The 24,989-nt window shown below is 39.5% G+C and overlaps 1 protein-coding gene across 3 annotated transcripts in view; it reads right to left on the bottom strand.

The window, feature by feature from the left end:
• Positions 1-24,989, bottom strand: part of ALKBH8 (alkB homolog 8, tRNA methyltransferase) — a 124,315-nt gene that overhangs the window by 48,485 nt on the left and 50,841 nt on the right. For all 3 annotated transcript variants that reach the window (XM_061440212.1, XM_061440210.1, XM_061440209.1), the window contains one exon: positions 15,299-15,405. In XM_061440212.1, coding sequence (XP_061296196.1) covers positions 15,299-15,405 — 107 coding nt within the window. The remainder of the gene's footprint in view (positions 1-15,298; positions 15,406-24,989) is intronic.

Here is a 24,989-nt window from a genome sequence, read left to right on the forward strand (position 1 = left end):
GGTCAGACCCACTGACCAATCTTGAAGAGCCTACCAGACAGGCAGAGGCAATTAGTACTTACCTTGGGGACACTGGTGCTGGCATCTACCATTATGGAATCCTCTCTCTTGCTTATTAGGGCTGGGACCTGCCCCTACCCTCCAGCCAGTATGAACCAGTCCTGGCAGGTAGCTGAGTGAGAACACAGCCCCATCCACCAGCAGGACAACTGTCATAGGACCTCTGAGCCTGATCCTGTCTCACCCACCAAAGGGCCCAGGACCTGGCCCTACTCACTGGCTGGTGGCACTAGCCCCAGGAGCCCAAGGACCCTGGCCTGCCCACAAGAGGGCCAACACCAGCTCTAGGGCCCTCAGGCCCCACAGCCAAAGAACCCAGAACTCAGCTCCACCTACCAATGGGCAGATACCAGTCCAGCACCCTGAGGGCCCTGCTCTACTCACCAATGAGCAGACACCAACTTCAGAATACCTTGGGCTCTTCAGCCAGCTGTGTCAGGAACCCGCCCTGCCTACCAGCAGGCCAATACTAGCACTACACGCACCCCCCTACACACACCTCCCAGGGCTCCATAGCCAGCTCCCTCCTGATCCTGTCTCACTCACCAGCAGGCTGGCACCAGCACCAGGACCATTCTCAACATGCAGCCAGCCATGCCAGGACCAAGCCCCACCCACCAACAGAGGGCAGCTACCCACAGGGTGTGGCCTCACAGACAACCAGGCTGGGGGCAAGCTATGCCTACCAGACTGCCCACGGAAGGAACCAAGCAGTTCACACAGAGGGCACCCCTGGAGCATATAGCTCTGGTGTCCAGAAGAGAGTGTTCTGCTGGGCCCCACAGGATACTTCTTACATAAGACCACTTCTCTAAGATTGGGAAATGTAACCCAAAAAATACATAGACACAAAAACAGCAATTTAAGCAAAAAGAGGTGACAGAGAAAGAGATTCCAAATGAAAGAACAAGATAAAAGCCCAAAAAAAGAACTAAATGAAGTGGAGACAAGCAATCAACCCAACAGAGAGTTCGAGGTAGTGATCATAAAGATCATAGGAAGGGTAAAAGATAAAACCTAGTTTACAAAGCAAACATGACAAAAATATGATCAAGTTAAGATGAAATTTATTATCCACAAATTCTAGTTTAAAGAGAAAATAGAAAACAACTGACCATAGTTCAAACTATATGCCTCTGCAAAAAAAATTAAGAACTCATACAGTACAATAACAAAAACCAAACAATCATTCAAAATCAGGCAGAAGATCTGAATAGATACTTTTTTCAAAGACAACATACAGAATGACTAACTCGTACATAAAAAGGAGCTCAATGTTACTAATAATCAGTGAAATGCAAATCAAAGTCACAATGAGATCAGTCCATGCTTATTAGAATGGCTATTACAAAAATGACAAAAAATAACAAGTGTTCGCAACTATGTGTAGAAAAGACCATCCTTATACATGTCAGTGATTATGTAAACTGGTATATCCCTATGGAAAACAGAAAGGAGATTTCTCAAAAAATGTTAAATAGAACTACCATAGGATCCAGCAATTCCACTTCTGGGTATTTACCTGAAGGAAACAAAAACACTAATTGAAAAAGACATCTGTACCCCTATGCTCACTGAAGCATTTACAATAGCCAAGACATGAAAACAACTGGGAATTACACTAAGTGAAATTAGTTGACAGATGCTATATGATCTCATTTACATGCAATATATAGAACAAAAATAAACTTACAGATACAGAAAACAGGTGGTTATGGGGCAGGTGGGGCGGGGTGAAGTGGGGTGGGGGAAGGTGTGTGTGGGTGGGAGAAGGTGAATGTGGTCAAAAGACAACTTCCAGTAATACAGTAAATAAGTTCTGGCTGTAATGGTATCTATAGTTAATAATACTATTTTGAATACTTGAAAGTAGCTAAGACAGTGTATCACAAAAGTTTTCAGTGTAAGAAAAAAATGTTTAACTGTGTGGTTGCAGATATTAACTAGACTTACTGTTTTGCCTATTTTGCAATATATACATGGAATCAGGTTGCTGTGCATCTGAAACTAATACAACCCACTCCATATGTAGATGAACATATGGAGAGAGTAACACGGAAACTTAAAATACCATATGTAAAATAGCCAATGGGAATTTGCTGTATGACTTGGAACTCAAACAGGGGCTCTGTGACAATATAGAAGGGTGGGATGGGGAGGGAGATAGGAAGGAAGCTTGGGAGGGAGGGGACAGGGTGTACCTATGGCTGACTCTTATTGATGTCTGACAGAAAACAACAAAATTCTGTAAAGCAATTATCCTTCAATTAAAAATAGATTAGCAAAAAAAAAAAAAAAATCAGAACTTCTGGGCTGACATCTTTTGAAACTGTTTACTTTTGAAACTAATTAATTCAGAGTATTAGAAAAGAAGTATTTTACAAGTTGTAACCAAGCAGGACCCTACGTGGCCTTCCGCAAGAGATCCCTCCCCCATATCCTCTGCTCTTGATGGTTTAGTCACTAAGTCGTCTCCGACTCTTGTGACCCCGTGGACTGTAGCCTGCTAGGCTCCTCTGTCCATGGGGTTCTCCAGGCAAGAATACTGGAGTGGGTTGCCACTTCCTTCTCCAGGGGATCTTCCCAACCTAGGAATCAAAGCCGGGTCTCCTGCATTGCAGGCAAATTCTTTACTGACTAGGTTTGAGGGAAGCCCATCCTCTGCTTCCCTCATAGCTCAATTGGTAAAGAATCCTTTGCTTTTAGCTCCTCTCTAAAGTACCTAGATAATAGTTTCTGATTTGAATTTCCTTAATTGTTTTACAGATGCTAAAACCCCTCCCAAAGGAAAGAAATCAACTACTTGATGACCATGAGCACCCAAGACCTACTGGAGCCTAAGGATGAAAATTAACCCCTGTGACACCATCATTTACTTCACTGACATCAACCAATCAGACAACTGTACATATATGCATCACATAACCTGGGAGACCCCTCCCTCACTCTGACTTTAAAAATGTTTTGCTGAAACCCACTGAGGAGTTCAGGCTTTTTGAAAACTAGCTGTCCCAGACTCCATGTATAGTACCCAACAATAAATGCTGCAATTTCCTTCACCACAATCTGAAGTCAATAGACTGGATTTTACTGAGTGTGGGCAAGCGAACCCAAGTATGCTTTGGTAACAAAGTCCTGATGCTGTTTCAAAAATGATTTCACTTCTCTCTCCAAAAATTAATTTCTGATTATCAACCTTATATGTTACAGCCTTGTATGCCACATTTGGTTATTAATTCTAGTACTTGTGTTTCAGATATGCTCAGTTCAGTTGCTCGGTCGTATCCGATTCTTTGTGACCCTATGGACTGCAGCACGCCAGGCCTCCCTGTCCATCACCAACTCCTGGAGTTTACCCAAACTCATGTCCATTGAGTCGGTGATGCCATCCAACCATCTTATCCTCTGTCATCCCCTTCTCCTCCTGCCCTCAATCTTTCAGAGCATCAGGGTCTTTTCAAATGAGTCAGCTCTTCGCATCAGTTGGCCAAAGTATTGGAGTTTCAGCTTCAACATCAGTCCTTCCAGTGAACACTTAGGACTGATTTCCTTTGGGATGGACTGGTTGGATCTCCCTGCAGTCCAAGGGACTCTCAAGAGTCTTCTCCAACACCACAGTTCAAAAGCATCAATTCTTCAGCACTCAGCTTTCTTTACAGTCCAACTCTCACATCCATACATGACTACTGGAAAAACCACAGCCTTGACTAGACGGACCTTTGTTGGCAAAGTAACATCTCTGCTTTTTAACATGCTGTCTAGGTTGGTCATAACTTTTCTTCCAAGGAGTAGGTGTCTTTTAATTTCATGGCTGCAGTCACCATCTGCAGGGACTTGGGAGCCTCCAAAAATAAAGTCAGCCACTGTTTCCACTGTTGCAGATATGCTAGAATTTTCCAATCCACAAAGGGTTTTACTTTTTTCCTTTCAAATACATATGATATTTTTTTCTTAATATATATATTTTATTGAAGTATAGTTGACTTACAGTGTTTCAAGTGCACAGCAAGGTGATTCAGTTATATATATACACATATATTATTTTCAGATTCTTTTCCATTATAGGTTTACAAGATACTGACTATAGTTCCCTGTACTACACAATAAACCTGTGTTGCTTGTTGCCTATTTTTTTAAAAATTAGAAACCTAGCATTCTATTCATACTAAGTTAAGCAAGTGGAATCAAAATGTCATAAATTTTTTAGCTAGGCAAAAATTCATAAGTTTTCTAAAATATATCTATTATCTTATATATACTATATATATATATATGTATACAAAGGTTTTTCTACTATGCTTGATAAAGGCTTGAGAAAGAACATCAAGAAGAAGAGATGGAGAAGTTGGAAACAAACTAAATGAAATGGGAGCATTGAATATGAAATAGAAAATGTGAAACAAACAAGATAAAGATCATCATATAGTCTAGTTATTTTTAAACATGGCTACTCATTAGAAACACATCTGGAGCTCTGGAAAAAAAATGCAAAACCTGGGCATTTGTATTTATGAAAAAATTCTAAGATAATTCTGATATGCATCTGGATTTTAAAAAGTGATAATAGATTTTTCTATTAAATGATAGCTTTGGTGATATAGAATTCTACTATCTTCTATTGACCAATCATGATACAATGGTATTAAGTGAATAATAGTTACATAATCACAATAGTAAAGATGTTTATTAGTTTTCACAATCAATAGCCAGACAAAAAATAAAAGATCATTAGGAAATATGATTAATCTAACAATATAAAATAATTACATATAATTTGGGGGGTTAAGTAGAGTGATGTGGTAAGTTGAAATACATACATGTACATGTTCTCATCTGCCCAGTCTATGTCTTTTGGTTGGTACATTTAATCCATTGGCAACCCACTCCAGTGTTCTTGCCTGGAGAATCCCAGGGACAGGGGAGCCTGGTGGGCTGCCATCTATGGGGTCGCACAGAGTTGGACACGACTGAAGCGACTTAGCATGATCCTATTACCATTTTCTTAACTGTTTTGGGTTTATTTTGCATAGGTCTTTTCCTTCTCTTGTGTTTTCTACTTAGAGAAGTTCCTTTAGCATTTGTTGTAAAGCTGGTCTAGTGACACTGAATTCTCTTAACTTTTGCTTGTCTGGAAAGCTTTTGATTTTTTCTATCAAATCTGAAGGAGAGTCTTGCTGGGAGACTATTCTTGGTTATAGATTCTTCTCTTTCATCACTTTACATTATGTCATTTCCTTCTGGCTTGCAGAGTTTCTGTTGAGAAATCAGCAGATAATCTTATGGAAGTTCCCTTGTATGTTATTTGTCATTTTTTTCCCTTGTTGTTTTAATATTTTGTCTTTAACTTTTGTCAGTTTTATTATTGTGTGTCTTTGTGTGTTCCTCTTTGAGATTATTCTGCCTGAGACTCTCTGTGCTTCCTGGACTTGGCTGACTGTTTCCTTTCCCATATTGGGGAAGTTTTCAGTTATTATCTCTTCAAATATTATCTCTGGTCCTTTCCCTCTCTTCTCCTTCTGGGACTCCCCCTATAATGCAAATGTTCATGCATTTAACATTGTCCCAGAAGTCTCTTTGACTGTCTTCATTTTTTTTTCCCCTATATTCTGTTCTGTGGCAGTGATTTACACCATTTTGTTCTCCAGGTCACTTATGCATTCTTCTGCCTCAGTTATTCTGCTATTGATTCCTTCTAATGTATTGTTCATCTCTGTCTGCTTGTTCTTTAGTGCTTCTAGGTCTTTGGTAAACACTTCTTACATCTTCTCCATTTTGTTACCAAGATTCTGAATCATCTTTACTATCATTATTCTGATTTCTTTTTCTGGAAGGTTTCCTATCTCCACTTCATTTAGTTTTTTGAGGTGTTTTATCTTGTCCCTTCACGTGGGACATAACTTTCTGCTTTTTCATCCTGATTAACTTTCTGTGATGCTTTTGAGACTGTGGTTCTTCTTGCTTCTTTTATCTGCCCTCTAGTAGATGATGCTAAATGCGGCTTGTATAAGCTTCCTGATGGAGGGATTGAGTGGGGAAAACTGGGTCTTGCTCTGGTGGGCAGGGTCTTGCTCAGTAAAGCTAGAATCCATTTATCTGCTGATGGGTGGGGTTGTTGCTCCCTCCCTGTTGGTTGTTTGGCCTGGTTGTTTGGCCAGCTCTGGGATCTATGAACTCTATGGTAGGGTTAATGGTGACCTCCAAGAGAGCTTATACCAAGGGACATCTTCCAGGACTGCTGCTACCAGTGCCACCATCCTTGTGGCGAGCCCTTGCTGACCCTTGCCTCCACAGGAGACTGCCTAACACTAGCAGGTAGGTCTGGCTCAGTCTCCTGTGAGGTCACTCCTCCTTTCCCCTGGGTCTTGGTGCAAGCAAAATTTTGTGCCCTCAAAGAATGGAGTCTCTGTTTCCCCCAGTCCTGTGGAAGTCCTATAATCAAATTCCGCTGACCTTCAAGGTCAGATTCTCTGGGGATTCCCATTCTTTGTTAGATCCCCAAGCTGGAATGCCTGTCATGGGGCTCAGAACCTTCACAACACTCAGAGAACTTCTTCAGTGTTATTGTTCTCTAGTTTTTGGGTTGTCCACTCAGCGGGTATGGGATTGGATTTTATCGCAATTGCGCTCCTCCTACTATCTCACTGTGGCTTCTTCTTTGTCTTTGGATGTGGGGTATCTTTTTTTGGTGTCGATGGCTGTTCAAGAGTTCAAAACAGTTGCGATTTTGGTGATCTTGCAGGAGATCAGTACACACCCTTCCATTCCACCATCTTAAACCGGAAGCCCCCAATCACATATGATTTTTATTGCTTTCTCTTGTATTATCATACTAAGATGTCCAATATAATATTAAATAGAAGTGATGAGAACAAAAATCCCTGCCTTTTCAATATTTTAGGAAAAAGCATTCAATATTTTATTATTAACTGTGATACTGCCCGTGGGTTTTTCACAGATGCTCTTTAATCACACTTAAGAACTTTTCTTCTTATTTGGTTTGCCAAGTTTTTATCATGAATGGATGCTAAATTCTTTGAAGATATATTCTCTGCATCAATCAAGATGATTATTTTTTCTCTTTTGTTCTTTGATTTCCAACTGTTAAACAATCTTGCAACTCTGGGATAAATTCCACTTAGTCTTGATGTATTTTCATTTTTATATATTGTAGGTTTGAGTTTTCTAATAATTTGTCACAGACTTTTACTATCTGTGAGAGATATTGGTCTGCAATTTCCTTTTTTGTAATGTCCTTGACAAATTTTGGTGTCAGGATAGTGCCAGCTTCATAAAACAAGTTGTAAGAACAGCTCATTTAAAAGAGTTCATGCTAAAGGCAATTTTTTAGAAGTAAAAACAAACAAACAGTGCCTGAAATTATATGACTGTTACTCTGATAGCAGAAAATGATTGAAACTAAAATGCTGAACAAAGAACAAAATTCAGTTATTTTATAACAATGAATATCTTGAAACTCTTATTAGCAGTTCTCTCTTACGTACTAAATAGTTCTCTATTATGGCTCTTTGAAGTCAACTACTTCAGTTGCCTAGAGTTAAATCTTAGGCAAAGGTCAAGCAGTACTTACTGCTTTTGGAACCAATCTCAGATTTTCGGGAATAGGCAATCTATATGTTAAAAATAATTATTTAAGTATCTCTGAACATTTTTTTCCCCTGTACTCAAATTATAATCTAGTTGGGAAAACATTAAATAAAAAGATAAAACCATTATTATAAATTTAAATGATAGTTCAATACGATAGAAAAGACAGCACAAGCCAGTAGGAGACAACACAGTCTTTAGGAGTTAAGGGAGAAATTATTTCAGGCTATTGTCATCAGAAAAAACTTTATACATCATAAAGGAAACAAACAAACAAAAAAGTTGAGCTATATGTTAAAAAGAAGTGAATGGAAAGGAAAATAAAATTTATTCCATTAAGAGTTGACAAAAGTGTGAAGGCTACAAGGCACCTGCATAAATTCAGATGAAAGGGAGCAAACAAATTTAGCTGTAACAGTATGGTTAAGAGCGTAGATCCTGAAGGCAGACTCTGATCTTGTCTCTGTCCCTGACTGGCTTTGTAACTTTGTACAAGTTATGGAACCTCCTTATGCTCCAGTTTCCTTTAAAAATGTGGACAAAACCATGAAAAAAAACTTTCCACTGTGATTATATCAGTTACATGAGTTAATGTATGTAAAGCTTTCAGACAGTATCTAGCACAAAGGGCTCCAAAAATATTTAAAAGGAGAGCTCAAACAGATTCATGAACTAACTGAACCCAAGGCTAGTCTAATAACATAAATGAGTGAAGCAGGTAGACTTTAGAAATACACTGTTTGCCATTAAACACATAGGAACTGTCTTCATTTCAAAAAAATTAAGCATTCTCTTCCATTTTTCTTAAAACACACATTCCTATTCCTTCTAGCTTTCCCCCCCACTTCTAAAACAGATGTAAGTTTAAGAAATAATTAATTTTCATTTAACTCTGTTATAAGATAAAAACATTAGTATGAGCACAGTGATAAATGACAACTGATACTCAGTCATACTGCAGGCAATCATAGAAAGCAGTAGGAACCTTAGAGAACCTGAAAATATAGTTGCACCTAAAGAAGGCCATTGATAGTCTCAGCTACTGCTGTCAAAAGATACTGTGGTCTTATGTTTTCAGATGTTCTCAATTTTCAAAAGAAGCTGAAAATTCAGAATCATGTAAAAGCTGCTGATATTCATATACAACCAATTTTTTTAAATTCTACAATGTTGACTGCCAGTGCCCCAGCTAAACAGTCTGACTGCTATATCTGACTCATGTTCTGCCAGTCTGCCATCTCTGTTTTAGTGCATAGTAACTAGAACAGTAAACTTTAACTATATCCAATTAAAAGTGTTTGGGGACTTCCCTGGTGGCATAGTGGATGGGACTCCACCTGCCAGTGCAGGAGACACAGTTCGATACTTGGTACAGGAGGATTCCACGTGCCTCAGAGCAACTAGGCCCATGTGCCACAACTACTGAAGCCCAGTTTCAAATACTGAATCCTGCATACCTAGAGCCTGTGCTCTGCAACAAGAAAAACCACCTCAACGAATAGTCCAAGCACTGCAACAAAGAGGAGTCCCCCCTCACCACAACTAGAGAAAGTCTGCACAAAAACCAACAAAGACCCAGTGCAGCCAAAAAAAAAGTATTTGAACTGGCTGTGTGAATCAGTCTTCTTCAGTGGTGCTTTCTAATGCTTTTTAACACAGATCAAAATATTTTTAATTCAAAGTTTATTTCTAGAGTTTATATGTATTTTTAGTACATTAAGTGTGCTTCTTTGATTAATTCTCCCTTCCACTCACATTCCAAGGAACCTTCCAATAGTTGACACACCGTTTCTTTGGTCAGTCTCCCTCTGTTCCTACCACTGTCTCTTCCCTTCACTTTTCTCCCTTCTTCTCTCTCTTTTCTTCACACACACATACATACACACACAGAGACAGGATAAACCCAAGGAGGAAAACACCGAGACACACAGTAATCAAACAGACAAAAATTAAAGACAGATAAAATATTAAAAGCAACAAGGGGAAAATGACAAATAACATACAAGGGAACTCCCATCAGGATACCAGCTGATTCCTCAATAGAAAATCTACAAGCCAGAAGGGAATGGCATGATATATTTAAAGTGAAGAAACAAAAGAACCTACAACCAAGATACTCTACCCAGCAAAACTCTCCTTCAGATTTGATGGAGAAATCAAAACTTTCCAGACAGGTAACAGTTAAGAGAATTCAGCATCACCAAACCAGCTTTACAACAAACACTAAAGGAATTTCTCTAGGAAGAAAACACAAGAGAAGGAAAAGACTGGCAGAAAGTAAACCTAAAACAATTAGGAAAATGGTAATAGGATCATACATATTGATACATACCTTAAATGTAAATGGATTACATGCACCAACCAAAAGATATAGACTGGCTGGGTGGATGAAAACACTTCCATGTATACACTTCCACGTACCACATTACTCTGCTTGACCCTCCCAAATTGTATGCAACTATTTTATATTGTTAAGTTAATCATGTTTGCATTATGGTTTGCAATTGCAACTTTTTTTTTTTTTCTGGCTATTGATTGTGAAAACTGATAAACATCTTTTACTCTTGTGGTTATGTAACTATTGCTCACTTAATACCATTGTATCATGATTGGTCAACAGAAAAACAACAGAACTCTATATGACCAAAACTAGGATCTAATAGAAAAATCTGTAATCAATTTTTAAAATCCAGATGCATATCAGAAAAATCTTGAAATTTTTTGAAAAATACAAATGCTCGATCAGGAGTTCAGTCTCTCAGTCATGTCCAACTCTTTGCAACCACATATACTGCAGCACACCAGCATTCCCTGTCACCAACTCCCAGAGCTTGCTCAAATTCATGTCCTTCAAGTTGGTGATGCCATCCAACCATCTCATCCTCTGACATCCCCTTCTCCTCCTGCCTGCAATCTTTCCCATCATCGGGGTCTTTACAGTGAGTCAGTTCTTCACATCAAGTGGTCAAAGTATTGGAGCTTCACCTTCAGCATCAGTTCTTCCAATGAATATTCAGGACTGATATCCTTTAGGAGTGACTGGTTTGATCTCCTTGCTGTCCAAAGGACTCTCAAGGGTCTTCTCTAATGCCACAGGTCAAAAGGATCAATTCTTTGGCACTCAGCTTTCTTAATGGTCCAACTCTCACATCTATACACGACTACTGGAAAAACTATAGCTTTGACTAGACGGACCTTTGGCAGTGAAGTAATGTCTCTGCTTTTTAATATGCTGTCTAGGTTTATCATAGCTTTTCTTCCAAGGAACAAGTGTCTTTTAATTTAATGGCTACAGTCACCATCTGCAGTGATTTTGGAGCCCAAGAAAATAAAGTCTGTCATTGTTTCCATTGTTTCCCCATCTATTTGCCATGAAGTGATGGGACTGGATGCCACGATCTTCGTTTTTTGAATGTTGAGTTTTAAGTCAGCTTTTTCACTCTCCTCTTTCACACTTCATCAAGATGCTCTTTAGTTCTTCACTTTCTGCAATAAGGCTAGTATCATCTGTATTTCTGAGGTTATTGATATTTTTTCCAGAAACCTTGATTCCACCTTGTGCTTCATCCAGCCAGGCATTTTTGCATGGGTACCCTGCATATAAGTTAAATAAGCAGGGTAACAATGTACAGTCTTGACGTACTCCTTTCCCAATTTGGAACCAGTCTGTTGTTCCATGTCCTTCTTGACCTGCATACAGATTTCTCAGGAGGCAGATAATGTGGTATTCCTATCTCTTTAACATTTTCCACAGGTTGTTGTGATCCACACAGTCAAAGGCTTTAGCGTAGCCAATAAAGCAGATGTTTTTCTGGAACTCTCTTGCTCTTTCTATGATCCAAAGGATGTTGGCAATTTGATCTCTAGTTCCTCTGTCTTTTCTAAATCCAACTTGAACATCTAGAAGGTCTTGGTTCACATACTGTTGAAGCCTAGCTTGAAGGATTTTGAGCATGAGCTTGCTAGCATGTGACATGAGTACAACTGTGCAGTAGGTTGAACATTCTTGGCATTGCTCTTCTTTAAGATTGGAATGAAAACTGACCTTTTCCAGTCCTATGGTCACTGCTGAGTTTTCCAAATTTGCTGGCATATGGAGTGCAGCACTTTAACAGTATCATCTTTTAGGATTTGAAATAGCTTAGCTAGAATTCCATCATCTCCACTAGCTTTGTTTGTAGTGATGCTTCCTAAGGCCCGCTTGATTTCATATTCCAGGATGCCTGGCTCTAGGTGAGTGATCACACCATCCTGGTTATCTGGGTCATTAAGATCTTTTTTGTATACTTCTGTGTATTCTTATCACCTTTGCTTAATATCTTCTGCTTCTGCTAGGTCCATACTGTTTCTGTCCTTTATTGTGCCCATCTTTGCATGAAATGTTACCTTTGTATCTCTAATTTTCTTGAAAAGATCTCTAGTCTTTCCCATTCTATTGTTTTCTTCTATTTCTTTGCACTGATTGCTGAGGAAGGCTTCCTTACCTCTCCTTGCTATTCTTTGGAACTCTACATTCAGATTAATATATATTTCCTTTTCTCCTTTGCCTTTAGTATTTTCAAAATTACAGGAAAGCTGGATCTCATCACCATTTTCAATTGCTGAAAGTGAAAAATATTTTAAATGGATATGAAAAAAAAATCAGGCAAATGTAATCCTTAGTGCACAAAATCAGGCTATCTGTCTTTATGGTTCATTTAGGACACGTTACAAACTCATTTAAATGCTCACTTCTCTGAATTTTTAAAAAATGAGTCAAAAAAAAAAAAAAATCTCCAACCAGGGCAGCATTAATAAGTTCGGAATTCAGTAGTATTTTAAGTGACAATATATGTAAATTTTAGCAGAATGATGCTTCCACCTCAAAAGGCTGAGGATTTATTCCTGCCAAGAATTAATAACTCATTTTATTTACATTAGATTCAATTAAAAAAACTCAGGGTCATTACGTAAAACAACTGGCATTCTTAAAAGTGTAAATGTCAAAAAGACAAAAAAAAGTTGAAAAACTGCTTCAAATTAAAGAATGCTAAAGAGAACTGACAACTAAATGTAATGCAGGATCATGGATCAAATCCTAGATCAGATGGAAAACTTACCATGAGGTACTGACAGACTCTCCTCGACCAAACTTTTGGCAGGTTCTTATGAGCCCAGACCACCAGACCACCTTACCTGCCACCTGAGAAATCTGTACGCAGATCAAGAAGCAACACTTAGAACCAGACATGGAAAAGCCAACTGGTTCAAAATTGGGAAAGGAGTACATTAAGGCTGTATATTATCACCTTGCTTATTTAACTTATATGCAGAGTACATCATGCAAAATGCTGGGCTGGAAGAATGAAGCACAAGCTGGAATCAAGTTTTCCAGGAAAATATCAATAACCTCTGATATGCAGATGACACCACCCTTATGGCAGAAAGAGAAAAAGAACTAAATTGCCTCTTGATGAAGTTGAAAGAGGAGAATGAAAAACCTGGCTTAAAACTCAACATTCAAAAAACTAGGATCATGGCATCTGATCCCATCACTTCATAGGAAATAGATGGGGAAACAATGCAAACAATGACAGACTTTATTTTCTTGAAGGGCTCCAAAATCACTGCAGATGGTGACTGCAGCCATTAAATTAAAAGACACTTACTCCTTGAAAGAAAAGTTATGACAAACCTAGACAGCATATTAAAAAACAGAGACATTACTTCACCAACAAAGGTCCATATAGTCAAAGCTATAGTTTTTCCAGTTGTAATGTATGGATGTGAGAGCTGGATCATAAAGAAAGCTGAGTGCCAAAGAAATGATGCTTTTGAACTGTGGTGTTGGAGAAGACTCTTGAGAGTCCCTTGGACTGCAAGGAGATCAAACCAGTCAATCCTAAAGGAAATCAGTCTTGAATATTCACTGGAAGGACTGATGCTGAAGCTGAAGCTCCAATACTTTGGTACCTTATGCAAAGAACTGACTCATTGGAAAAGATGCTGATGCTGGGAAAGATTGAAGGCAGAAGGGGGCGACAGAGGACAAGATGGTTGGATGGCATCACTGACTCAATGCACATGAGTTTGAGCAAGCTCTGGGAGTTGGTGATGGACAGGGAAACCTGACGTGCTGCAGTCCATGGGGTTGCAAAGAGCTGGACATGACTGAGCTACTGAACTAAAGTGACTCTGAGCCCAAATAGGCCCTGTCCTTAGGCATGTCTGCTGCTGCTGCTTCTGCTAAGTCACTTCAGTCGTGTCCGACTCTTAGCGACCCTATGGACTGCAGCCCACCAGGCTCCTCCGTCCATGGGATTTTCCAGGCAAGAGTACTGGAGTGGGGTGCATTGCCTTCTCCTAGGCATGTCTAGAACCCCATTTTAGCAAGAATCCTGTTAAGTCAGTTTAGCCACAATCCACTATCCTCCATTATCTGATCATCCTTGGTAACTGACCAAATTCCTTACACCTATCTTTCCCCCAGGTGATGTCTGATCACTGTGGCCTGCCTTCCGGAAGAATCCTATTGTAGCCAGAATTTTCCCTTCCTACTGATGTTTCTTGTTAGTAATTTTCTATCCATACACACTGCCCTACCCTCAACCCCGGGCTCCCTGCCTATAAATCTCCATTTTTCCTTATTACATTTGAAATTGAGTCCACCCCTATACTCTCTTCCTTTATTCCAACAGTTCCTGAGTAAAATCTGTTTTTGTTGCTCTAACTACTGTCAAGGTCTGGTTTTCTTTGACAGTAGTATAAACTGCAACTAGCAAATTTTCAAAATGGATTGTATGAGCCTGATAAGAGCATTTGATCAATGTTGAATTTCCTGAATTTGAGGCATACACTGCAGTTTCGTAGAATAAGGGGCTGGAAAACTTTTTCTGTAACAAGACCAGATAGTATGTATTTCAGGCATAGAAGGTGATCTATAGTCTCTATCACATATACTTTTTTGTTTTTGTTCTTTACAACACTTTAAAAATGTAAAACCACTTGTAGATCAAGAGCTATGTAAAAATAAGGGCTGAAGTTAGCTCAAGAGCCATAGTTTGCCAACCCCTAATACAGACAATGTTCCTGCTCCTTAAAAATATGCAATGAACCATGTAAAGATAAAAGGTCATCATAGCTGCAACTTCCTCTCAAAGATTGAGCAAAAATAATAATAACAATAACACATTAGAGAAAAAAGTGATGACAAACAGTGCAGACACCTGATCAGCATAGTGTACTACCCAGAACTCCTGGGACTCAAGCAATCCTCCCTCCTTAGCTTCAAAAGCTGAGGATTAAAGCCAGATTTCTATTTCTTCCAAACTCTTTCTTCATATTTCTGTGCGGCAGCAGTGGACATAGAGACAAGATTTTGGCAGCAATGAAAACAGACAGCATAATATTCATAATTGGTAAACCTATGTGAAAGGTGAAGGGAATTCACCATATTATGCTTACAATTTTTCTTTAAATTTGATATTTTTTCAAAATAAAGAGTTTTTTAAAAAGCCATAGATGTCCCTGGGGAAGCCAGGACATGTGCAAGCCTCAATGTGCAAGCCTGAGGCATGGTTCCAGTGGCTCAGAAAAGAATGAGACTCCCACAAGGCAAAAGGTATCCTGTCATCTGGGTCATCTCAGTACATACCCATGGGTCCAAAGGTATCTAGATTCTCCTGTCATCACCAGCAAACTCCGACAAGGCAGCATAACTGGCACTGTCATACCATCTGGGTGCTTAAAATCCATGACAATCTTGAAACAAAGGCAAAAGCATGAAGATCAATCAACCCCAAAAGTCATACACTCCAAAGATAAGAGCAATTCACTGATTCTATCTTTCTAAGCTAATAGAGATTAAAACATGGTAATGTTTATAGGAAAGCATAGCACAGTGGTTCTCAAACTTCAGTGCACATAAGAATCAACTGAATGACTAAACGTAGGTCTACAGTAAGGCTCAGGAATCTGCATTTCTAACAATTACCTAAGGAAATTATGATGCAGGTGGTCAGAGAAGCATTCATACTATGAAAAACATTAGTAGTCAAATTCAAGGACTTAGAACCTGAAACATTCATATCTTGGCTTTTTCACTTACTGGCCATATGATTCAGGACAACTTATTTAACACCTCTGTGTCCAGTTTCCTCAATTCTTATAGGATTGTCATAGTATCTGGTACATTGTAAGTACAAAAACAGTAGATATTATTCATATGCAGGCATGCGAAGTCACTTCAGTCATGTCCAACTTTTTGTGACTCTCTGGACTGTAGCCTGCCAGGTTCCTTCGTCCATGGGATTCTCCAGGCAAGAATACTGCAGTGGGTTGCCATGCCTTCCTCCAGAGGATCTTCCTGACTTAGGAACTGAACGTGCATCTCTTATATCTCCTGCACTGGCAGGTGGGTTCTTTATCACTAGTGCCATGTGGGAAGCCCATTTTAGAATATTAACAATTAACAATTTAAGGAGAAGTAACTATTACATGCAGATTTTCATGTAATTCATTTTTCCTTTAAAGTGACACAACATTTTAGACTTAAATATTCTCTTATTTATTTATTTGGCTGCACTGGGTCTTAGTTGCAGTACATGGGATCTAGTTTCCTGACCAGGAATTGAACCTGGGGCTCTTGAATTTGGAGTACCATCTTAGCCATGGGACCACAAGGGAAATCTCTAAATGTAAATTTTTAAAAGGCACATCAAAGGGCTAAAAAAAATTTAAGTGAACAAATCAATCCATGTGAAAAATAAATATGCCAAGTTAGTATCAGCGGGATGAACATTATTTAGCATAATACCTTCATCAGAGGTAAATTTAGGACAGCACCAGGCACCAAAGCAAGCATTTAGTAACTAATACCTATTAATAATAATAATATTGGGTAAAACAGATGATACACATGAAAATTCTTCATAAATTATACAGAATTATATTGATCCTTATTGCAAAATTCAAACTTAAATTGAAGAAAATAGGGAAAACCACCAGGCCATTCAGGTATGACCTAAGTCAAATACCTTATGACTATACAGTAGAAGTGACAAATAGACTCAAGGGATTAGATCTGGTAAACAGAGTGCCTGAAAAACTATGGACGGAGGTTCGTAACACTGTACAGCAGGCAGTGATCAAAACCATCCCCAAGAAAAAAAAATGCAAAAAGCAAAAATGGCTGATGCACGATACTGGATGCTTGGGGCTGGTGCACTGGGACGACCCAGAGGGATGGTATGGAGAGGGAGGAGGGTTCAGGATGGGGAACACATGTATACCTGTGGCGGATTCATTTTGATATTTGGCAAAACTAATATAATATTGTAAAGTTTAAAAATAAAATAAAATTTTAAAAAAAAGCAAAAATGGTTGTTTGAGGAGGCCTTACAAATAGCTGAAAAAAGCAGAGAAATGAAAGGCAAAAGAGAAAAGCAAAGATACACCCATCTGAATGCAGAGTCCAAAGAATAGCACACAGAGAATAAGAAAGCCTTTTAAAGTGATCAATGCAAAGAAACAGGGGAAAACAATGGGATGGGAAAGACTGGAGATCTTTTCAAGAAAATTAGAGATATAAAAGTAACATTTCATGCAAAGATGAGCACAATAAAGGACAAAAATGGTATGGATCTAATAGAAGCAGAAGATATTGAGACGAGGTAGCAAGAAAACACAGAACTGTACAAGAAAGTCTTAATGACCCAGATAACCATGATGGTGTGATCAATCACCAACAGCCAGACATCCTGGAGCATGAAGTCAAGCAGTCCTTAGGAAGCATCACTAGAAACAAAGCTAGGGGAGGTGATGGAATTCCAGTTGAGCTATTTCAAATCCTAAAAGATGATACTATTAAAGTGCTACGCTCCATATACCAACAAATTTGGAAAACTCAGCAGTGGCCACAGGATTGGAAAAGGTCAGTTTTCATTCCAATTCCAAAGAAGGGCTTGCCCTTCTGCACAGTTGCACTCAGTTCACATGCTAGCAAGATCATGCTCAAAATCCTTCAAGCTAGGTTTCAACAGTATGTGAACCAAGAACTTCCAGATGTACAAGCTGGATTTAGAAAAGGCAGAGGAACCAGAGATCAAATTGCCAACAACCATCGGATCATAGAAAAAGCAAGGGAATTTCAGAAAAACATCTACTTCTGCTTCATTGACTATGCTAAAGCCTTTGACTTTCCACAACAACATGTGGAAAATTCTTAAAGAATTGGGAAAACCAGACCATCCTACCGGCCTCCTGTGAAACTTGTATGTGGGTCAAGAAGCAACAGTTAGAACCAACTGGACATGGAAAAACGAACTGGTTCCAAATTGGGAAAGGAGTATGTCAAGGCTGCATACTGTCACCAGTTTATTTAACTTCTGTGCAGAGTACATCATGCAAAATGCTGGGCTGGATGAAGCACAAGCTGGAATCAAGATTTCCGGGAGGAATATCAATAACTTCAGATATGCTGATGACACCACCCGAATGGCAGAAAGTGAAGAAAAATTAAAGAGCCTCTTGATGAAGTGTGAAAGAGGAGAGTGAGAAAGCTGGATTAAAACTCAACATTCAAAAATCTAAGATCTAAAAGAAAAACAGAAAACGAAGATCATGGCATCTGGTCCCATCACTCCATGGCAAGCAGATAGAGAAAAAATGAAAACAGTGACAGAATTTATTTCCTTGGGCTCCAAAATCACTGCAGAGAGTGATCACTATCATGAAATTAAAAGACATTTGGCTCCCTGAAAGAAAAGCTGTGACCAACCTAGACAGCGTATTAAAAAGTAGAATCATCACTTTGCCAACAAAGGTCCACATAGTCAAAGCTATGGTTTTTCCAGTAGTCATATATGGATGTGAGAGTTGGACCATGAAGGCTGAGTGCCAAAGAATCAATGTTTTCAAATCTGTGGTACTGAGAAGACTCCTGAGAGTCCCTTGGACAACACAGAGATCAAACCACTCAATCCTAAAGGAAATCAGTCCTGAGTATTCACTGGAAGGACTGATGCTGAAGCTGAAGCTCCAACACTTTGACCACTTGATGCAAAGAGCCAACTCACTGGAAAAGACCTTGATGCTGGGAAAGATTGAGGGCAGGAAGAGAAGCGGGTGAGAGAGGATGAGACAGTTGGATGGCATCACTGACTCAAGGGACATGAGTCTGAGCAAACTCCAGGAGATAGTGAAGGACAGGGAACTCTGGCATGTTAGTCCATGGGGTTGCAAAGAGTCGTACATGAGTGAGCGACTGAACAACAATAATACTGGTCTAAAAAACTCTTTTTCACTTTCTCATATGCCCTTTCAAACTAAGTATAGAAAATAAAGTATGATGATAGAATTTAGTTTTCCAATTATCTATTCCAAATGATGACACATAATTTCAAACAGTCCATAAAGCACTCTCCACACTCCAAAAGCATTCTATTTTAAAAACACTGTAGATAAATTATGTTTGGGACATGAAACGTACTGAAACCTGAAACTTCCCTGAAATGTATAACTAACAGAAGATGGGCTGACAGACTGAGGATCAATAGATGGACAGACATTTAATAAAGCAGATATATTAAAATGTTAACCGTAGTATCTAGGTGGTGAATTTATACAGATTTACTGTATAATATGATCAACTTTTCTGTCTAAAAAATTTCATTATTAAATGTTGGGAAAAGGGGAGAAAAGTACCACTGTAGCCCATTTTTAAGCAAACATACATATAGGCTTCAATTTTCTGAATAAACACTAAGGTCCACAAAAAAGAAACAATAATAGATTATTATTAATTTGGCTCAGTGGTAAAGAATCTACCTGCAATGCAAGAGACACAGGAGATGTGGGTTCCATCCCTGGGTCAAATCCCTGGGTTGGGAGGATCCCTGGAGGAGGAAATGGAAACCCACTCCAGGATTCTTGCCTGGAAAAACCCCTAGAGAGGAGCCTGGAGGGCTACAGTCCAAATGGTTGCAAAGAGTCAGACACAACTGAGCACTGAGCACACACAAACATGATCAGCTATGACTCAAAGGAATGAAATCAATCTGGGTGAAAACACTTGATGGGAAAATATCATCAGATACTAGACTCAGACTCTACAGTTTTATCACTTCAGTTCAGTTGCTCAGTCACATCTGACTCTGCAAAGCCAAGGAGTGAAGAACCCCAGGCTTCCCTGTCCATCACCAACTCCCAGAGCTGGCTCAAACCCATGTCCATTGAGTCAGTGACGCCATCCAGCCATCTCATCCTCTGTTGACCCCTTCTCCTCCTGCCCTCAATCTTTCCCAGCATCAGGGTCTTTGCAAAAGAGTCAGTTTTTCGCATCAGGTAGCCAAAGTATTGGAGTTTCAGCTTCAGCATCACCTTTCCAATGAATATTCAGGACTGATTTGCCTTAGAACTTACTGGTTTGATCTCTTTGCAGTCCAGGGGACTCTCAAAGAGTCTTCTCCAACATGAGAGTTCAAAAGCATCAATTCTTCAGCACTCCGCTTTCTTTATAGTCCAACTCTCACATCCATACATGATAACAGGAGAAAAGATAGCTTTGACTAGATGGACCTTTGTCAGCAAAGTAATGTCTCTGCTTTTTAATATGCTGTCTACGTTTGTCATAGTTTTTCTTCCAAGGAACAAGTATCTTTTAATTTGATGGCTGCAGTCACCATCTGCAGTGATTTTGGAGCCCCCCAAAATAAAGTCTGTCGCTGTTTCCATTGTTTCCCCATCTATCTGCCATGAAGGGATGGGACTGGATGTCATGATCTTAGTTTTCTGAATGCTGAGCTTTAAGTCGAGTTTTTCACTCTCCTCTTTCACTTTCATCAAGAGACTCTTTAGTTCTTCTTCACTTTCTGCCATAAGGGTTGTGTTATCTGCGTATGAGGTTATTGATATTTCTCCTAGCAATCTTGATTCCAGCTTGTGCTACATCCAGCCAGGCATTTCCCATGATGTACTCTGCATAGAAGTTAAATAGTAAGGAAGGTGACAATATACAGCATTGACATGCTCCTTTCCCAATTTGGAACCAGTCTGTTGTTCCATTTCCAGTTCTAATTGTTGCTTCTTGACCTGCATACAGATTTCTCAGGAGGCAGGTAAGGTGGTCTAGTATTCCCATCTCTTGAAGAATTTTCCACAGTTTGTTGTGAACCACACAGTCAAAGGCTTGGGTGTAGTCAATAAAGAAGAAGTAGACTTTTTCTGGAACTCTCTTGCTTTTGTGATGATTCAACAGAAGTTGGCAACTTCATCTCTGGTTCCTCTGCCTTTTCTAAATTGAGGTTGAACATATGGGAGTTCACGGTTCACATACTGTTGAAGCCTGGCTTGAAAAATTTTGAGCATTACTTTGCTAGCGTGTGAGATGAGTCCAATTGTACAGTAGTTTGAACATTCTTTGGCATTGTCTTTCTTTGGGATTGGAATGAAAACTGATCTTTTCCAGTCATGTGGCCACTGCTGAGTTTTCCAAATTTGCTGACATATTGAGTGCATCACTTTCACGGCATCGTCTTTTAGGATTTGAAATAGCTCAATGGGAATTCCATCACCTCCACTAGCTTTGTTTGTAGTGATGCTTCCTAAGGCCCACTTGACTTTGCATTCTAGGATGTCTAGCTCTAGGTGAATGATCATATCATCCTGGTTGTCTGGGTCATGAAGATCTTTTTTGTATAGTTTTCTGTGTATTCTTGCCACCTCCTCTCTTAATATCTTCTGCTTCTGTTAGATCCATACCATTTTTGTCCTTTATTGAGCCCATCTTTGCCTGAAATGTTCCCTTGGTATCTCTAATTTTCTTGAAGAGATCTCTAGTCCCTTCCATTCTATTGTTTTCCTCTATTTCTTTGCATTGATCACTGAGGAAGGCTTTCTTGTCTCTCCTTGCTATTCTTTGGAACTCTGCATTCAAATGGGTATATCTTTCCTTTTCTCCTTTGCCTTTTGCTTCTCTTCTTTTCTCAGCTATTTGTAAGGCCTCCTCAGGCAACCATTTTGCCTTTTTGCATTTCTTTTTCTTGGGGATGGTCTTGATCACTGCCTCCTGTACAATGTCACGAACCTCCATCCATAGTTCTTCAAGCACTCTATCAGGTCTAATCCCTTTAATCTAGTTGTCACTTCCACTGTATAATTATAAGGGATTTGATTTAGGTCATACCTGAATGATGTAGTGGTTTTCCATACTTTCTTCAAGTCTGAACTATGCAATAAGGAGTTCATGATCTGAGTCACAGTCAGCTCCCATTCTTGTTTTTGCTGACTCTATAGAGCTTCTCCATCTTTGGCTGCAAAGAATATAATCAGTCAGATTTCGGTATTGACCACCTGGTGATGTCCATGTGTAGAGTCGCCTTTTGTGTTGTTGGAAGAGGGTATTTGCTATGACCAGTGTATTCTCTTGTCAAAACTCTGTTAGCCTTTGCCCTGCTTCATTTTGTACTCCAAGGCCAAACTTGCCTGTTACTTCATATATCTATTGACTTCCTCCTTTTGCATTCCAGTCCCCTACAATGAAAAGGACATCTTTTTGGGGTGTTAGTTCTAGAAGGTATTGTAGGTCTTCACAGAACCATTCAACTTCAGCTTCTTCAGCACTACTGGTTGGGGCATGGACTTGGATTACTGTGATATTGAATGGTTTGCCTTGGAAACAAACAGAGATCATTCTGTCATTTTTGAGATTGCACCCAAGTACTGCATTTCAGACTCTTTTGTTGATTATGAGGCTATTCCATTTCTTCTAAGGGATTCTTGCCCACAGTAGTAGATATAATGGTCATCTGAGTTAAATTCGTCCATTCCAGTCCATTTGAGTTCACTGATTTCTAAAGTCGATGTTCACTCTTGCCAACTCCTGTCTGACCACTTGTAATTTACCTTGATTCATGGACCTAACACTCCAGGTTCCTGTGCAATATTATTTTCTACATCATCAGACTTTACTTCCTTCACCAGTCACATCCACAACTGGATGTTGTTTTTGCTTTGGCTCCATCTCTTCGTTCTTTCTGGAGTTATTTCTCCACTCTTCTCCAGTAGCATATTGGGCACCTACCAACCTGGGGAGCTAATCTTTCAGTGTCCTGTCTTTTTGCTTTCTCACACTGTTCATGGGGTTCTCAAGTCAAGAATACTGAAGTGGTTTGCCATTGCCTTCTTCAGTGGACCATGTTTTGTCAAAACTCTCTACCATGAACTGTCCGTCTTGGATGGCCCTACATGGCATTGCTCATAGTTGCACTGAGTTAGACAAGGCTGTGGTCTATGTGATCAGTTTGGTTAGTTTTCTGTGATTCTGGTTTTCATTCTGTCAGCCACCTGATGGATAAGGATAAGAGGCTTATGAAAGTTCCTGATCAGAGAGACTGACTGTGGGGGAAACTGGGACTTGTTCTGATGGGCAGGGCCATGCTCAGTAAATCTTTAAGCCAATTTTCTGTTGATGGGCAGGACTGTGTTCCCTCCCTGTCATGGTCTCAGGTCAAACAACAGGGAGGGAATATTATAAAATCTATAATGTTTTCCTGAAAACACTGCTTGTTAAAGACCAAGAAAGAAAAAAAAAAGACTTTTTCAAATATTTATTAAGGATTCACAATCAACAATCCTTGCCAGCAACTGCTGAATCATTCTGCCCTGTGACAGCTTTGCTCCACTGGAAATTTTTCCAGTTATTCTTTTCGGTTTTACATATTTTATTTTCTGAGTCAATAAAGATCAAGTTCGCAGCAAGCTCATGATAAGACAGGAAGAAAGGCAACAGGATACAATCACTATAACAATGACACAGCCATTGAGAATACAACAAAACTGGTTATAACCAATGTGGCCCAAGATGGCTGAAGATTCGAATTCCAAAAGCACTTGAGCCTTATTATACTTTTATTGCAGTGCATTAGCATGCTAAATGACACATTCTCAGACACCATGACAGGTTCCAGGTTGACCATAAAAAGACAAAAAGTGGGCTGTGGCCCAGCTCCTGGAAACTTCTGCCCCTTCTCTCAAATGGTTACAATAGTCCTCCTACTTCTTAGCATATGTAATTACCCAGCCCATAAACTAAATACACCACAGCCTGAAATCTTATTCTCGCCTTCTGAGAGTGTCCACATTCTGTCTATGGAATGTTTATCTCTCTACAAGATCTTTTACTTTACTATGGCTCACTCTAGAATTCTTTTCCACATGAAGCCAAGAATCCTCACTTGGCAGCCATCCCAGGAACTCACCCAAGACCTGGGACATGACTGTTTTCTCACACCCCCTTCTCCTGCAACAATGGGGCAAGATTAAAGATAATATTTAGTTCAAAGCAAACAAAAAACCCTAAACATGCTGCTCTCATAAAACCTTTAACACAACCAAATACAACAGAAAGGAAACTGCATAGTTATCAAGTATTTACTGAAGTAAAGATAAGATGTGAGAAATGAAATATTTCCTGCTGAATCAGTAAACAAGGATGTCACAGTCATCAGCAATTGCAGTGACTCATTGGAAAAGACCCTGATGCTGGAAAGACTGAAGACAAAAGAAGGGAGTGACAAAGGATGAGGTGGTTAGAAAGCATCACCAAGTCAATGGACATGAATCTGACCAAACACTGGGAAATACTGGAGGACAGAGAAGCCTGGTGTGCTGCAGTCCATGGGTCACTAAAAGTCAGACATCTCTTAGTAACTGAACAATAATAATGTGGGCTGGTAAGCTCTGGGGGCACTCAGGAAGAAGAAGAAACCTGTGATCTAGCAGCTATCAGACTGCAACCACTCCCTACAATGAGCCCCATGGAAGTTCAGGATGTGAAAAAGCTCAGGACACTGACCCCAGGACAGCAAGATGCATATTATAGGAATGATTTCAGTGAGCCCAGACACGTGCATCTCCCCATACACAGAAAAGCATTAAATTCCTTAACTTGGGATATCTGGTTTTCTTTTTATTAATAATCTTTTGATGTTCAGACTACTGCCTTTGGCTACAAAACTTCGCTCCCCCTTTTACCTCCTCAGACCAGTTCTCTCAGGGTTACTTGAGATGCTGTCTCCCAGACTTGAAGTCCTAAAAATTCCCACAGAATAAAACGTAACTCTCAACTTATAGGTTTTGAATATTTTTTAAGTTGACAGATGCATAACCGAAAAGTCCATGACACTGATCTCCTCCATGCTGGCTAAACAGGAAAATGAAAACATATAACACTCTGGGAGCACTTCTGAGAAAGAAGACAAATTTAATCCTGATCCTTATTGGTTAAAAATAGGCTGAGACCTTTAACCTTTTGAAACTCTTAAGGATATATCAACAAGAGACAATAA

The sequence above is a fragment of the Bos javanicus genome, chromosome 15 (genome assembly GCF_032452875.1).
Source record: "Bos javanicus breed banteng chromosome 15, ARS-OSU_banteng_1.0, whole genome shotgun sequence".
NCBI lineage: Eukaryota > Metazoa > Chordata > Mammalia > Artiodactyla > Bovidae > Bos > Bos javanicus.